The sequence below is a fragment of the Drosophila guanche genome, unplaced genomic scaffold, assembly GCF_900245975.1.
Source record: "Drosophila guanche unplaced genomic scaffold, DGUA_6, whole genome shotgun sequence".
NCBI lineage: Eukaryota > Metazoa > Arthropoda > Insecta > Diptera > Drosophilidae > Drosophila > Drosophila guanche.
The window spans coordinates 676,361-692,331 of NW_022995756.1; the positions used below are offsets into that span (position 1 = coordinate 676,361).

A 15,971-nucleotide genomic window follows, 5' to 3' on the forward strand; every position below is an offset into this window, starting at 1 on the left:
CAAACCAACAAAAAGTCAACTTGTCAAAATGTTCGAAAGCACTTAAAACTTTGACGCAGTTTGTTGTTTTCTTGTTTGTAGTTGTAGCATTATGGCATTTTTCCACTACATCGACATCGGCGACGTCCCTCCACGGCTCGGCCAGCGTGCTGCTGCTGAAGCTGAATCTCGCCGGACCTCTGTCCCGGCCGTGTCCGGCACCTCGGGGATATCCAGGGCTGTTGCCTTGTGTGCCAATTTCGCACTTTCCTTTTCGCAGGCGTTGCAAATGGAAGGGAAATGCTAAAAAATAGTCTGGCTACGGCTACTGCGTGCGGGGTGTTGGGTGAGTGACGACGGAACGGGCGCGAGACGGCGAAGCACCAAGTGGTAGTGCCAAAGCCCTCTCCGCATTCTTGGCAACTCTGCTGGCAGACCGCCACAGGCCCATTCATCTCCGCTTGCCACGGCCCGGCCCGGCCCGGCCCGGCCCGTCCTGGTCCGACCTTTTCCTGGTAACAAGGCAATTGAATGGCATTTTTTCAATAAGTTGTGAGCCGCAGCCGGTCTTTCCAAAGAAGAGTATGAAAACTGGCAAGAAAAACTTGGCAACTTTTCCGATTACGTTATTTGCGATAAAGTAACAATGTGCTCCCGGTGACTTTTACTTTTGCCGGCCGCCCCGAACTTATTCCCGATAATTTGTGTTTACCATTGAAAACTTTACATGTGAACGTGCTCCAAGGCAATTCATCTGTATCTGCACTAGCGTCAGCCCTCACCCTTCACACTTCACCAGTCACCATCGACAGTCTCACTATTAGCAAGAGGAGTAGCACTGTCCGTACGGTTCACACACCGCCAACTTAGATTATTCTTTATATTGTCCTTGCACTTTTACTAGAAATTACTGGAAATTGTATAGCTATATCAGGTACCTCAGTTTTAACATCATCTTCAAGTTCAAGCCGAATCTAGCCAAATCGAACTGCAGATTCCTACTTTTATACAGATATATGTATGTATGTATATGTACATATGTATGTAACTAGTTCCAATCGTCAACCTTCTGTCTTCGTTGTTACGCGCTCAGCTGTCAATGTCAATTCGCGTTTTTCCGTTTTGTGGCAAACGTCTAAAACAGCTTCCGAAATTGTACATGGAACGCATAGATTGCATTCAATTAATTGAATCATCGCCCCACTGCATATTCTGCTGTGTTGCGATGACATTAGCTCAATAAGCTTTAGCCTAGAGCGGTATGGTAGCAGAAGTCTAACCAAGTTTGGAACAGATTGTATGAACATTATTAAATAATAACCCTTGTTGGGTGAAATACAAACTCAACGAGGAGCGACGCAGTTGAAGTAAAGTGTACATTTTTTTCTACATTTGACATCTACATCTACATTACTTTTCGCACATTCTCCTCCGCCAGAGAAAAAATACTAGGAGTGTAATTCGATAGGTACAGGGGCATCAGGACTAGCTAATATTCAGAAGCTCGGGAATCGTTACTGGACTAGAGGGAGAACAATTAGTGAAAAGGAAAGTCACATGAGTTTGCCGAAGATTTCGTTCTGTGCATTGCAGTTGCAATTACAGATCAAAAGATATCGAAACAAATTAATGGCGTCCTGCTGCATCTCTTCTCTGCTCTGGAAACGGGTGTCGGCTAGGCATATATTGACATGGAAATTTACCAGAATTTCTGAGATTGAAGCTCGGCCTCCCTTGTGAACGAGGTTGTGCTTAGTAGCAGCAATGAAGCGTTTTTTTTACTTTGCCACCGCTGAAGCGGCGGCAGGAACCCTTGTTTGAGGTTGCGCAATAAAGTGAAATATTTGTGAAATAATGTTAAATTATGGGGATTCGTTTTTGTTTTCTGCACGCCCACAGCCCACAGCCCACAATCCACATGTACTGGGCATCATACAGGACTTCGGACCCACTTTTGGCCCCGGAATAGATGGGTGGATTGCAAGGGCGGTTTTGGTGTGGCGTTGTTTTGGCTGCTGTTTTGTTAACTTTGGACGAAGTGGCTTATTTATTGCATTCGAGGCGTTAACACGAAAGCATTTTGCGGAAATGGAAACTGAATAGTAGTGGTTAAATTATTAAAAGCCCATGGTGGTCACCGCTGCGATGGTGGCAGAATCACGCAGGAAGCTGTGGGCAGGGTTGGGGGATATCGGGAGCCATCAGGAGCCCGGAATAGGCGGTGGCCATCGTTTTTCTTTACGAGTCAAAGTGTTGCCAATAAAAATGTACTGTTATGGAAACGGTGCACACCCGCACCCACACACATACTCGTTTTTTGGTTCGTGGGCCTATGTTGTTTGCATAAATGAATGCAAACATATAATTCTGGCAGCAGCAAATAAATAAATACACCCACACACACACACAGTCGGCCGGCACTCATGAATACTTCAAGCACGGCAAGTGTTTGGCAATACTTTGAATATTTTACCAGTGCCAGCGGACTGGCGGGAGCACACTGGAGGGAGCTTATGATGTAACGATTTATGGCTGGCTCATTGGGATGAGCCCAAGCTCTAAGGCAAACATCGGCTGTCATAAAGTATAAAACTACTACTTATGTGTCTATTGCATAAATATGTGAGAGACCAAATCAGAATAGAAGCCCTCCAGCCGCGAATATACATATGTACATACGTACATGCTGAATTTGCTCTCTATATATGTACACTGATATGTACGAGTGTATGTATATGCGTTAGTTTGGATAAGCTGGTAATATTTACCCAGTAGATAATTGCGTCATGTGAAACCAGTTCTCAAGGGGGCTTGCCAATTTCCAAACGATGGCTTGGTCCTGCTGCTTGTCCCTGGGGTACCCAGGACGCAGCTCTGACAGTTTACTTCATCAAACGAGAAGGGACGTGTGCGACGCTTCCTACGCGTCACAACTTTTATACCCGGTACTCAGTAGTACATCTGTACCTTAGGGGTTTTTTGTTAAATTTTACATTTTTTCTTTATCTGTCATCTACATCTTCAAAAATTTTCACGCCAACACTCTCCTTTAGGTCGCCACCCTCCCCTAGAGCCAAATACTGCAGACTCTCGGCAGAGGCAGAGGCAGCGAACGCACACAAAATAACATATATAAGCTGCGGGACGGGGTGGGTTAAAAGTCGGCAGAGGCAAAGGCAGAGGGACGGCATAGGCAGGGGACGAGTGAAGCAGAAGCAGAGTGTGAATGAGAGAATGTGAAAAGAACAACAAAGGCTTCGGGACAGGGTGGGTTTAGCCACTGAAAATTAATTTCTTCATTGTGGCTATGATAATAATCCCAATTCGGTGATCTGATAGACATGGTCATTCCCTACGGAATGGCGTTTTTAGCTTTATGTTATCTTCAAAATTGTAGCTTTTTTGCGGGGGCGGAAGGGGGCGGTGCTTAGTTTTGAAATACACTTGTAATAGTGTGAGCATACAGTAGTCTGGATGCAAAATTTGGTGGCTCTAGCTTATATAGTCTCTGAGATCCAGGCGCTCAACAAGACGGACGGACAGACGAACGGACAGACAGACATGGCTATAGCGACTCGGCTATTGATGCTCGTTTTTTCTCTCTCTCTCTCTCTTTATATTTACAATCTGTTTGTTTAAACACTAAGTAAATTGTATAATTAATATTAAATTAACAGAAATAACAGTTTCCCAATGAGCCCTGCTATGATATATAACATCTTTTCAGTTTGTTGGATTTATCTATCGGGGAGATCGAGAATGTGGTATCTTTTCAGTCTTCTTACTGTTAAGCTATTGTCTAATAGACTGAAGGCTAAATTATTTTCATGGTTGTGGAGTCTGTCTATGTATTTCTTACTAGTTCTCTTTATTTCTTCTTTAATGGTTGGAATATTAAGGTCTTTGTGGATATTTGCATTAGATATGCAAAACGGAGCATTGACAATGTGTCGCAAAGTTTTTGATTGGTGGCTATTGATGCTGATCAAGAATATATATACTTTATGGGGTCGGAAACGTCTCCGCCTGTGTGTTACATACATCCACTTTGTGCACAAATACAATATACCCTATTTACTTTTCGAGTACCGGGTATAAAAAGTATTCTATGCCACCATTAGGGAATAGAAAGAGACTCCTTTTTGGGACGAGCGATCATGGATAAAATGAGGGCTGTATGAAACTGACTACTAATCAGTTTTCGGATGATTCTGATTCGCCTTCCATGTGTACAGGTGATTTTGCTCTACTATGTGATGTAGGAGATGGAAGATGTGAGCAGCTTGGACATTCCTTTGGTGTCTAGGGAGTCTTCTATGGCACTAATAATTAATTGCCTGCTGCTACAGCTGAGTTTTGCTGCCAAAGAGGAGCTTAGTGATGTTTAAAAAGCTTTTTATTTAGTTGGAGCTGTCTAAAACTAGAGATACAAATCTCGAAACTATTTTCGCTAAAATAGTGGCAAGAGAGAGACACAAAGTTGCTTGAATAAATATCGCTCGATATTTGCTGAATCTCAGGTAGGTGTCAAGTAAGCCCGAATGGTGCTCCTGCTCTCTGTATCAGATTGTTAGCCCAACACATTGACTATGAATTATTGTGATTGCTTACCTACCACTTACCACTCGCCGACCCCGGCGGCATCATCCAGCCTCATCGGCAGCTGAATCATGTTTGTAAGCCACTTGGACTCGCAGTACAATAATCATAAAACGACAAAAGAAACAGCAGAGGCATCTCCGCCGCTGGTGTATAAAAGAGAACGTCGTCTCGCGGGGCCAGTCACAGTCATAGTCACGTGGCCACCGACGACATGCTCAGAACAATATCAATTTTGGCTCTGCTTTGGATTTGCAGTGCAGCCAGTATGGCAGATGCCAAGCCGATCTTCATTAAGGTGTTCGCGCCGAGCAGTGGTAATCCAGAAGTCTATTACGGCAATCGTGAGCCCCCAAAGTAACGTTCTATTCTGCTCGCTTAGGTGTCTCTGCCAGTGGCGACTACTCGTACGGAAGTAGCAGCGGAAGTACGGCGACAGCCTCGCCCATTAACACACAGCTGATCTCCAACCTGATATCCACCAAAATTCAGCTGCTGAACAGCGTGCTTCAGGCTAAGTCGTCGGGTGGAGGCTTCGGGTTTGGATTCAATAAGTTCGTGTCCTTCTCCAGCAGCACTACAACGACGGAGAGGCCAGTCACACACCACACCACAGAGGTAAACACAGACTTTACTCCGGAAGACAGCTCTACTCAAACTACTCAAACTACTCAAACCGTCTACACGACAACAACAGAAGGTGATATCGAAACGCCGAAGCCCACAGTACATCCCGGCCGTCCAGTCTCGACCAGTACGACAGAAGTGATCACAGGGGAGAGCACTACCGTGGTGGCAGAGATCACCTCCACGACGAGAGCACCTTTTGGCTACACCTATACCTCTCCGACGCCCTATGCCACTAGCACACTAGGAACCTACTACTTGCCTTCTTCTCTTGCCTAAATCTAATCTAAGACCTTCTACTTAATATATCTATGTACTTGAAATGCACCTTGCATCCGCGCGTAAATGTTAAAGCTTAGTCTTAATTATGTGCGGTCAAGAGTAAACTCAACACTTCCATTGAGTATGTTTGTGAGTAAGAGTTCCTCTGCCACTCCTGCCATCAGCTTTGGCTTTATTTATCGCGGAAGTGTTTCCAAACTCCAAACTAGTCGCACATTGACGATAATGACAATGGCTAGCTCTGTGTGTTCGCCGTTTACCAAGTGGTTTTTCGTCTGGGTGGTTAAAAATTAGCATAAAAACCGGTATCTCTACAAAGAAGATGGACTCACAAAATAAATATTAGCTATTTCACTCATCGCCCATACATATTAGTAAATAGATTCTAACGCGTGCATCAATTCTCTTGGGGTTTCTACAAATAAAACAAATGTTTCAAGGCCTTCAACATCAACCGGCAGAACCACTCTGATTCAAAACTGCAAACACAACTCACTCTTGACGGCTTTAAATGTTCATCCTTTGTGTTAGACATGCTCAGACATAGATCAAGAATAGGTGGATAACTCAAGATTTCGATCTTAAGATCTGCAGAGAGTATTTTCATTCTGACTAGAGTACAACAAAAACGAGTAGAACCGTTTGTGCGTCGCTTCGAAAGCGTCACAACTATTATACCCGGTACTCAGACAGTATATCTTAGGGGTTTTTCGAATTTTACATTTTAACATTTTTTTTACATCTGTCATCTACGTCACTTCTCCCGCCAACACGCCCTTTTGGCTCGACACCCTCCCCTTATGACGCACACTGCATGAGGCAGAGTGTGCGAGCGAGAGAGACAAGCATATGCAAAGCTGCTTTAAGGGATGGGGGAAACACCTGCAAATTAATTTTTTCATTCTAGCTGTAATAATGATCCAATCTAATCCCGGTAATATAATGTTAAATAGGGGGTATATTGTATTTGTGCACAAAAGTAGATGTATGTAACGGACAGAAGGAAACGTTTTCGACCCCAAAAAGTACATTTATTCTTGACCAGAATCAATAGCCGAGTCGATCTAGCCATGTCTGCCTGTCCGTACATCCGTCTTGTTGTGCGCCTGGAACTCAGAAACTATAAAAGCTAAAGCCACCAAATTTTGAAGAAATTAATTTGCACTGGCTACAACTATCCCGTCCAGCAGTTATGCTTACCGCGTAGCGGGTAGTACTTGGTAATACCGAGACGAAACGGTAGGGCGTAGGGCCGATGAATATTAAGGAGGAGCAACGATTTTAGACGCGTCTAAAACGTAGTCACTACTCTTATACCCAGTATGTATGTTCCTTTTGTGCGTTGCATACTTCGAACAAAAATATAGTATACCCCTTAGCTCGTCGCTTACTGGGTATACAGAGGGCGACTTGATTTAGTCCGTGTTTAAATAATTACAGACCTTCTTAGGTCTTACCGAAACAAGTTTTACTTCAGTAATTTGAACTTGGTGGTTTTTGTCTCTGATAGTTTTGATAGTTTTTTGTGTGCTGCGAAACTAACACTGGTCTGAGTAACTTTACCATATACCTCAGAAATGGTTTTATTCAGAGAATAAACCGCCGACTCGCTGATTTGGGAATTTATTGCTCTGGCATCAGTTGAGAGAACCATAAATATACAAGTTAATCTAAGAGCTAGCCATCAAATGTTGTCCCTTGCCAAATCAGCTCTGCGAATTATTAAGCCATTCGAAATTAGAAACTGCCTACAGATTCTAAGCTGACTGCCAGTTGCCAAGTGCCACGTGTCTTGTGGCCATCGAGTGCAAGGAAACAAACGGATACATGTACACATGTCCTTGGAGAAAGCGACCTTGGGGCTCAGGAGGCTAGCGATATATGTAGGTGGGGTTGTTTTCTTTCGCCGGACCGATCTGGCGTCTGGTCGATGCAGTGCGTCTGCGTCTTGTCCATTAGAGCGAACTGTTTTAAGGGCTTCACTTAAATGTATTTCGATGTGAGAGTTTTATGTTCCCCCAATTTACGATGCCCGTAAACCAAGTACAAATACTGAAAAGCTTCTCGCCATTCGTAAATATTTTATGGCTTAAAACTGCTCCCTGCACGGGTAGTGCTGAATGAAAGGACACACCTCCAATGCCTGCATGTACATATGTACGTTACAAGTTACATTAGCGCTGAAACAATCTATTACAGACTTGTAAAAATCATAGCCCGACATCTCTCATGTTCAATCTGATTTATGTTTAAATCCACTTTGTCGTCATAAATCTATTTTATGTTCCAAAGCTCCAGAGAATCGCTGAAACGATGCTGCTACTGAGAGCAACACATTGGGAGTAATGCCTCCTATAAAAACTCATAAAAGCCCCTTGCGAATGTTCATAATATTTATTTCTTACTTAAGCATTGAGCGAAGGGCTAAGAATATTAATTATGTAAATACAATCCAAGGAGTATAATCGGGCGCATATGACACATATTATAAATAATAACAAATTACTCAGTTCTGAAATTCTCGTTCTAGATCAATATCAAAAGACAAAGGGGTATTGTTTTTATAGCCTTCGTTATAAAATACAATCCAATTCATCGAGCAAATAAATATATTATACACATTTTTCATAGCAATTCCTCAATGTCAGAAACTTTGTTTTTTGCGGTATGCGAGTAATGGAATTCATGGCTAGTATTGCGGCATCATGTGTCGAAAGTTATTTGTCACCCATTATGCTCTCTGTCCCACTCCTTGCTGTTGGAACAACAAGCATGAGAAGTATTGCCACACAGGCACCGGCCGGGTCGATCCAGCCTGCCGGGATGGTGGTCTGTAAAATTCGGAGGAGATATGCAGCGGCACGTGGCCACATTAATAAGAGTATGTTTGCATGCCACTGCTTCCGAGAGTCTTAGGTTTACGGGAACGAGTAGGTGTATGTATACATATATATGTATATATTTATGCTGTGTGTGGCAAGCGTTTGAGCAAACAAGGGAGAGCGTACGTTGTTCCTCCATCTCCTCCACACTTGTTGAAAGTAGCTACGCACATGGCGTCGCACGGTTCATTAGCTCGAAAAAATATTAGCGCCAACAGGGCGTATGAGCGACATTATTCTCATAGGAGCTTGTGCGACAACGCGGTTTGTGTAGTAGCACGCAGACGTTGACAATTTTCGAGCCGTGGCAGCCACAGCTGGGAAATAGACGTGGACGCGGCTGTCGGGTTTGACTGACTATGACTCTGACTGCGAGTCTGCATCCGCTGGCAAACCGCCGAATACTTTAGAATGTATTTTCGTTTGGTTTTTGTGTGCTCCTCTCGTCGTGTCTGTCCACTTTATTCCTTTGCCATTTTGTTGCTCTGCACCGCTGCTCCCAATTGCGTTCGTTTCCCGGCCCAGAGCTCGCAGTGGTTTCAGAAATTGCGTTGGCATTGCAAATAACCTGCTTGTGCGTTTTAGTCCTCAACTTCAGCTCCAACTCGAGTCCCAAGGTTTCCCGATACGAGGTTTGCCCTGCTGCATGGTTGCGAGCGACTGACTTGAAGCGGAGAACGAGAACCACAGTGCAAGTGCCAGTGCCAGTGCCAACTGCCAGCAAACAGACAGATGCTACAAAGTACGTAAATATACGAGTGTATGGGATAGCTAAAGTTGGGCAAAAATGAAGATATCTCAAAATCATTTCATATCTCAAAACGTGATTGTAGAGTTTTGGTTATTCTAGATCTGTGTTATGGTTTTCAGTCATACAAGAGACGAGAGGACTTCCAAATACGCGTAGATATAATTTGTTCTGTCTGTAACTTTTTCAATCTCACTACTTTTGCTTGTCCTCGAATCGGATCCTGATGACATTTTGTGGGTGTCTTCATTGTCTTTTGTTTCTCATGAATAAAATCATAAACCATAACAATTATCGTTTGAATTGTTTTGATTTGATTTTATAATGAAATTTTCTATTCTCAGGTGGCTTGAAAAAACATGAAAAGCCTTCTGCCAAGCGAGTTCATTCATGGCTCTACTAGTTTCAAAAGGCCAAGCCAAACACTGGGTTCTATCTTGGCTAGTCCTGGTCCCTTGAAGACGTCACACGACGCTCTCCAACGATGTCAAGGACAGTGGGAAAAGCAGCCACACATTTGCCTGAACCATTGTCAATTCCGTTCCCGTTTCTACTCCCAAAGTCCGCAACCGGCAGGACGAAAGTTAGTTTGGAAAGAAGTTTGCCAACTTTTTGTTGCATATTTAAAACGGGTTTACGCACAGCACTCATAGTCGGGCGAGTGAAATGAGATAACTTTGCAAATATATTCAATTATCTTTTCTCCAGAGATAATTTCAGAGTGCTGGCTGTCCGAACTTTCCATTTGAAGCGCCCACTTCCCCATTGTGCTCTTGGATTCTCAAAAGCATTTGTCACAGTCCCCGAGGAACATTCACCTGCTACGGAAATGGAAACCCAACGAAAGTTTTGCGCTCCGCTCCAATCCGCCCCACCCCCGCTCCAGTAACGTTCCTGTCCAAAGTGTGGACACGTTGGGTACGACGTCCAGGAAGTGCGAGTATTCCCTGCGAAGAGCGCCATCCTCGAACGTGTCGAGTGTAATTTGCACAAATTGACTCTCCACTGGTGTAATCATCGAGAAACCTCAATCGATATCGATACCAGCTGTGAGCTGGAGCAACCCGACTGTTGACGTTAACTCGGGTAGTGAATTGACACTCTGTCCGGACTCAATTCCCGGATAAGTAATGCCTTGCTCCGTTTGATACGAATCAAGGAAATCAATCGGATAGACTGGGTCTGGCTCAGGCTCAGGCTCAGGCTTCTAAGCCTTTCAATTCAATCCAACCGCACGCACTAGTCTCAATTAATTGAGTGGTGAAAGTCCCCCTACGAGTACGAGTATGAGTACGAGTATGAGTACGAGTATGAGTACAAGTATGATTACGAGTACGAGTATGAGTACGAGTATGAGTACGAGTATGAGTACGAGTATGAGTACGAGTATGAGTACGAGTATGAGTACGAGTATGAGTACGAGTATGAGTACGAGTATGAGTATGAGTACGAGTATGAGTACGGGAGAGTATGTCGCGCGAAGTCGAAAAAGATCCCTGATTTATAGACACTAGCACATACATCCATAAATGTTTATATCACAAAAGAGAAATGCATTTTTGGCCAGGGACACAACAGAGAACAATTCTGTACCGAGAAGAAACATAACATTTGACTGAAGTATGTATGCAATCGCGATATTATAGACTGGGAATGGGTGGGAATTCCCTCAAATGAAAGGGCAATTTTTTTTTTTTTTTTTGAGGATTTATGTTACCGCTCTACCCTTGGGTAGAGGGGGATTATTTGGCCGCCCGCCTTTGCAAGGTGGAAATCGCCACGTCGAGATATGTAACTTGTTACAGTTTTACTCCAATTTTGTCGATGAACTCGATTAAAGTTTGGTACGAGCTGATTTGTTCTTTTTCGAAGAATTTATAGATATTATTATATTTCCTTAGCGATGGGTAGTTTAGTCTTGTTGCGTTGTACTTGGTACAATTAAAAATTATATGCGATGCGTCATCGATAGTATCGCAGGTATCACAAATGTTACTTGCGACTACGTGCATTTTGGCAAGTGTGTGCCTATCAAATGCACTGCCGCTAAGCAGTCTATTGATCCTTTTAGCGTCAATGGCTTTTACATTATTTCTATTTAGGAACCATGGTTTTGTTGAGGTAGTGGGAAAAAGTGAGCAGTATCCTCTGCGTTTAACGCTGGCAAACTCTGCATACTCTCTCTCCCATTCTTCTTTCAGTATTCGGTGTATCTCACATATTGCATCTTTAAGATTCCATTTAACGACTGTATATTTTCCCAGTCTGTGTGCTTCTTTGGCTGCTGAGTCTACTGCCGTGTTCTGAGGGATGTTGGCGTGGCCGGGTATAAAATGAATTTCTACCTTCCTTAGGTATTGGGCTTGACGGATCTTCTCCCTGATTTTATAAGCGATAAAATTATCCTGAATGCTCCTTGCCAGTATTAGAGCCCCGTTTCTGCTGTCCGTTAGGATGGCGATACGAGAAAACCCGCGGGAAATAGCATGGTCCAAGGCCTTTTCAATTGCAAGCAACTCGGCGGACAGTGATGACAAGGTTTTGTGCGTGTAAAAGCTGTCTATGAAACCTGAGCTGTCGTGTAGGAAAGCTGCGCTAGAGTGTCTGTTAGCTACTGATCCATCAGTGTAGTAGGTCTCGAAGCCTCCCCTTGTCAGTAATGCCCTTTTNATTGATCCTTTTAGCGTCAATGGCTTTTAGCTTATTTCTATTTAGGAACCATGGTTTTGTTGAGGTAGAGGGAAAAAGTGAGCAGTATCCTCTGCGTTTAACGCTGGCAAACTCTGCATACTCTCTCTCCCATTCTTCTTTCAGTATTCGGTGTATCTCACATATTGCATCTTTAAGATTCCATTTAACGACTGTATATTTTCCCAGTCTGTGTGCTTCTTTGGCTGCTGAGTCTACTGCCGTGTTCTGAGGGATGTTGGCGTGGCCGGGTATAAAATGAATTTCTACCTTCCTTAGGTATTGGGCTTGACGGATCTTCTCCCTGATTTTATAAGCGATAAAATTATCCTGAATGCTCCTTGCCAGTATTAGAGCCCCGTTTCTGCTGTCCGTTAGGATGGCGATACGAGAAAACCCGCGGGAAATAGCATGGTCCAAGGCCTTTTCAATTGCAAGCAACTCGGCGGACAGTGATGACAAGGTTTTGTGCGTGTAAAAGCTGTCTATGAAACCTGAGCTGTCGTGTAGGAAAGCTGCGCTAGAGTGTCTGTTAGCTACTGATCCATCAGTGTAGTAGATCTCGAAGCCTCCCCTTGTCAGTAATGCCCTTTTTTCCCTATGGAGAACTAATATGCCTGCCTGGTCTAAGCTATGCTTGTTCTCAGCAGCCCCCTTAAAGAAGTCTAAGTCTGACCTAATTTTGGTGCAATGCGAAGTTGTACTCTCAAAGACCTCGATTCTCTCCAGAATATCACCGAACTCCCGAAATGCCTTGGCGTAGCCCGTGTTTATGTCCCTGTTTAGGGACACTGTCCTACTCGCTGGGAGGCTGTACGCAAATGCCTTGGCTAACTCTTTTGCCGCTAGGAATCTCATTCTGTATTCCGGGGGAAGTTCTCCTGCCATGTGGTAAATAATCGGGATTGGGGTGCAGATGAGTAAGCCTAGTGACTTTCTAAGGTGGTGAAAAGGGCAATTTGATGAGGAAAGGGCACGGAAACTTTAAACGAAAAAAATGACCAGGCAATGGCAATTTCCTCATAATCCGGATACGCATTGCAGCTCCTAATGAGGCAATTGAAGAAATAAGTAGAACGTGCTGTCGGCTATCGGGACTACGACAACGACAACGGCGACGTGGAGGCGGACTTTCAAGTGGCCAGCCAACAGCCACGGACGGAGGCGAGATAAAACTTTCTTATGTTATTACCTGAACGTATTTTGATAGAAGTTCTGAAAGTTCTCTCACGTCGGGAAATGCATAAATATGTTTCCGTTTCATTTTCATTTTCACACCGGCGGACAAACGCAAACGAACTTTGAGCTGCCCAAAGCTGCCCGAATGCTAAGGCGAGAATGTGGTACAGCCTCGAGTTTCTACAAACTCTTGCAATCGGCCATTGCTGGACGAAAGGTAGATAGGTGGACTGGAACTGGCACTGCAGGCCCTCTTCATACCGGTGCTGACATTCGGTAAGTCCGCCAGACTAGAATCAATCTAAAACCAATTACCAGATGGTTTTCCACATGCTTTGGCTTGGCTAGGCTGGCATTGGCTTGGTCTGAAGACAGGATGCGAATAAATATTCGAAAATCACTCAATTCAATTCCACCCGCCACACACCCGAGAATACAATCCCCGCTTAAAGCTCTGACAGCTCAGACCCATCGACAGGCGATGAGTCAATTAACCAATCGATTGCAATCGAGCCATGTGCATACAGACAATAAACTCAAGTCGGGTTGACTTACCTCCAAAGGATGACAAAGAATATAAGAGGATATGTGGATAAGGCAAAGCCAACGAGCTAACTCAATCCTCAATGGGGTACGAAAATGACAAAAATCGAGACGGGACGTGTGAGACGCTTCTTACGCTTCAAAACTTTTATACCCGGCACTCAGTACTACATCTGTACCTTATCGGCTATTTGACAAATTTTAAATTTTTCCTTATCTTTCATCTACATCAACAACAATACTCACGCCAACACGCTCCTTTAGCTCGCCACCCTCCCCTAGAGACACACACTGCAGAGTCAAGGCAGAGACGCGGCAGAGGCAGAGGCAGTGGCAGAGACGTGTCTGCGCGAAGCAGAGTGTGAATGAGAGACGGAGAGTGATGATGAGAGTGTGCGGGACGGTGTGGGTTTAGCCGCTGCAAATTAATTTCTTCATTCTGGCTATAATAATGATCCAATCGGATCCCAATTGGTTATCTAATAGATATGACCATTCCCTACGGAATGGCGTTTTTAGTTTTCTTTTATCTTGAAAATTGTAGATTTGAGAGGTTTTCGCCATTTTGCGTGGGCGGAAGGGGCGGGGATCATTTTTGAAATGAAATTAACTTTTAGTGGCTAAGCCCACCCTGTCCCGAAGCTTTTGTTGTTCTTTTCACATTCTCTCATTAACACTCTGCTTCTGCTTCACTCGACCCCTGCCTCTGCCGTCCCTCTGCCTTTGCCTCTGCCGACTTTTAACCCACCCGTCCCGCAGCTCTTATATTTTTTTTTTTGTGTCCGGGCGCTCCTCCTGTCTCTGCCGCGAGTGGGTCTAGGGAAGGACGGCGAGCTAAAGGAGCTAACTTCTCATTGGTGTGAGAAGTGTTGTAGATGTAGATGACAGTTGAAGAAAAAATTAAAAATTGCAGATGTAGTACTGAGTGCCGGGTATAAAAATTGTGACGCGTAAGAAGCGTCTCACACGCGTCGTGAGCATACAGCAGTCTGGATCCAAAATTTGGTGGCTCTAGCTCTTATAGTCTCTGAGAACTAGCCGACAAACAAGACGGACAGACGGACGGACGGACAGATAGACATGGTTCTATCGACTCGTCTATTGATGCTGATCAAGAATATATATACTTTATGGGGTCGGAAACTTTTCCTTCTGTGCATTACGTACAACCGTTACTCCCCACAAATACAATATACCATATTTACTCTTCGAGTACCGGGTATAACAAGTATGCAGTATGTCCAGTACATTAAATTTGTAGTGTAGAGTCATCCATGCTAATTGTTGTTTTGCCCATTTATAATCTCCATACCAAGATAGTTCTAAACCATGGCTCGGCACGGCCCTATCCAAAGGGTATAGGACAAGGCGCTGCTGCTGCGCTCCGCTCACGTACACGCGTATTACAGTGATTCGTACCAATACTAATATAGTGAAATGCGTGCGACTGCACACACAAACGCAAAAACGGCTCGTTAATTGTATGCGTAAAGAGCCCTGTTTTAAGCTGTTGCAATCAATCCGCGCAGTCTTGGAGTTTCCCCCCGTATCGATCCAAAAATGTGTGTACGAGAAAGGAGATACCCTAATGGGTATCCCAAAAAAAAATTACATTTAAAGGCGTCGAGCATTCCAGAAAAAATACGCGATGCCTGCCAGGCTGCCTGTCTGTTCTCGAGCTGCCTGGCGGAGATCCAAGTGTGTCTGCGTCTGCTTGCAGGAGTGCTTAATCTAGATTATACACCCTGCGGTAGCCGAATAGGAAATAAAATGAACATTCCCGACCATGTTCAATTTGAAGGGAGACGTCTGCGCCGCTTACCTGGCGTGCAAGTACCTGGATTATACACAGTGCGGTAGCCGAAAAGGAAATAAAATGGGAATGCCAATGGCCATTGGAGTGCTAAGGTCCGACTGGTTTGGGGTTCGTGGTTGGTCCTTCATACGATTATTTTCCATTTATTTCTTAGTATTTGTTTGGCTTTAGACGGGGGTTTTGCTTCCGGGCTTGGCTTGTCTTGAAGCTATAACCGTTTAGTAGCGATACCGACGCTCGCGTAAAGGAAAAGTGTGTGGCGCCGATGGAGCATCTGGTCCCTCCTTGAATGTTTTTGTGTACAAGTGAAAAACATTCGCTTTTATGTCATTCAATTCAAAATTCCATTTCATTAAAGCTTCCTCGCGGCGGTGCCATTGATTGTCTTGACACAACAATCTTCTCTGACTTTACGGAGATTTAAATATAATTGATTATAAGTATACAGACTACTCATTAACGAATTAGCATAGCACTGACAAAATATACTAAACACATTCATCTAGTTCCATCAGAACACAGAGAAGAGGAAACCATAGCAATGCCAACTATTTTATTTCTCCCATAAAACCAGACAGACGAAAGAACTGTTGTGCTTGTCAAGAACATCTAACAGATACATTGTTGT

At 44.0% G+C, this 15,971-nt stretch overlaps 1 protein-coding gene across 3 annotated transcripts; it reads left to right on the plus strand.

Annotated features, from left to right (window-relative positions):
• The first annotated feature begins 4,776 nt into the window (after positions 1-4,776).
• LOC117590040 (mucin-5AC) lies at positions 4,777-5,528 on the plus strand. 3 transcript variants are annotated; one of them, XM_034282354.1, is made up of 3 exons: positions 4,777-4,895; positions 4,961-5,196; positions 5,276-5,477. In XM_034282354.1, exons 1-3 carry the CDS (start codon positions 4,793-4,795, stop codon positions 5,345-5,347), a joined length of 411 nt encoding a protein of 136 aa, XP_034138245.1. In that variant the 5' UTR covers positions 4,777-4,792; the 3' UTR covers positions 5,348-5,477. The 3 variants fall into 3 exon arrangements, with proteins under 3 accessions (XP_034138245.1, XP_034138243.1, XP_034138244.1); XM_034282352.1 differs by having other exon boundaries at positions 4,961-5,528; XM_034282353.1 differs by having other exon boundaries at positions 4,777-4,892; positions 4,961-5,528.
• Positions 5,529-15,971: the final 10,443 nt, after the last annotated feature.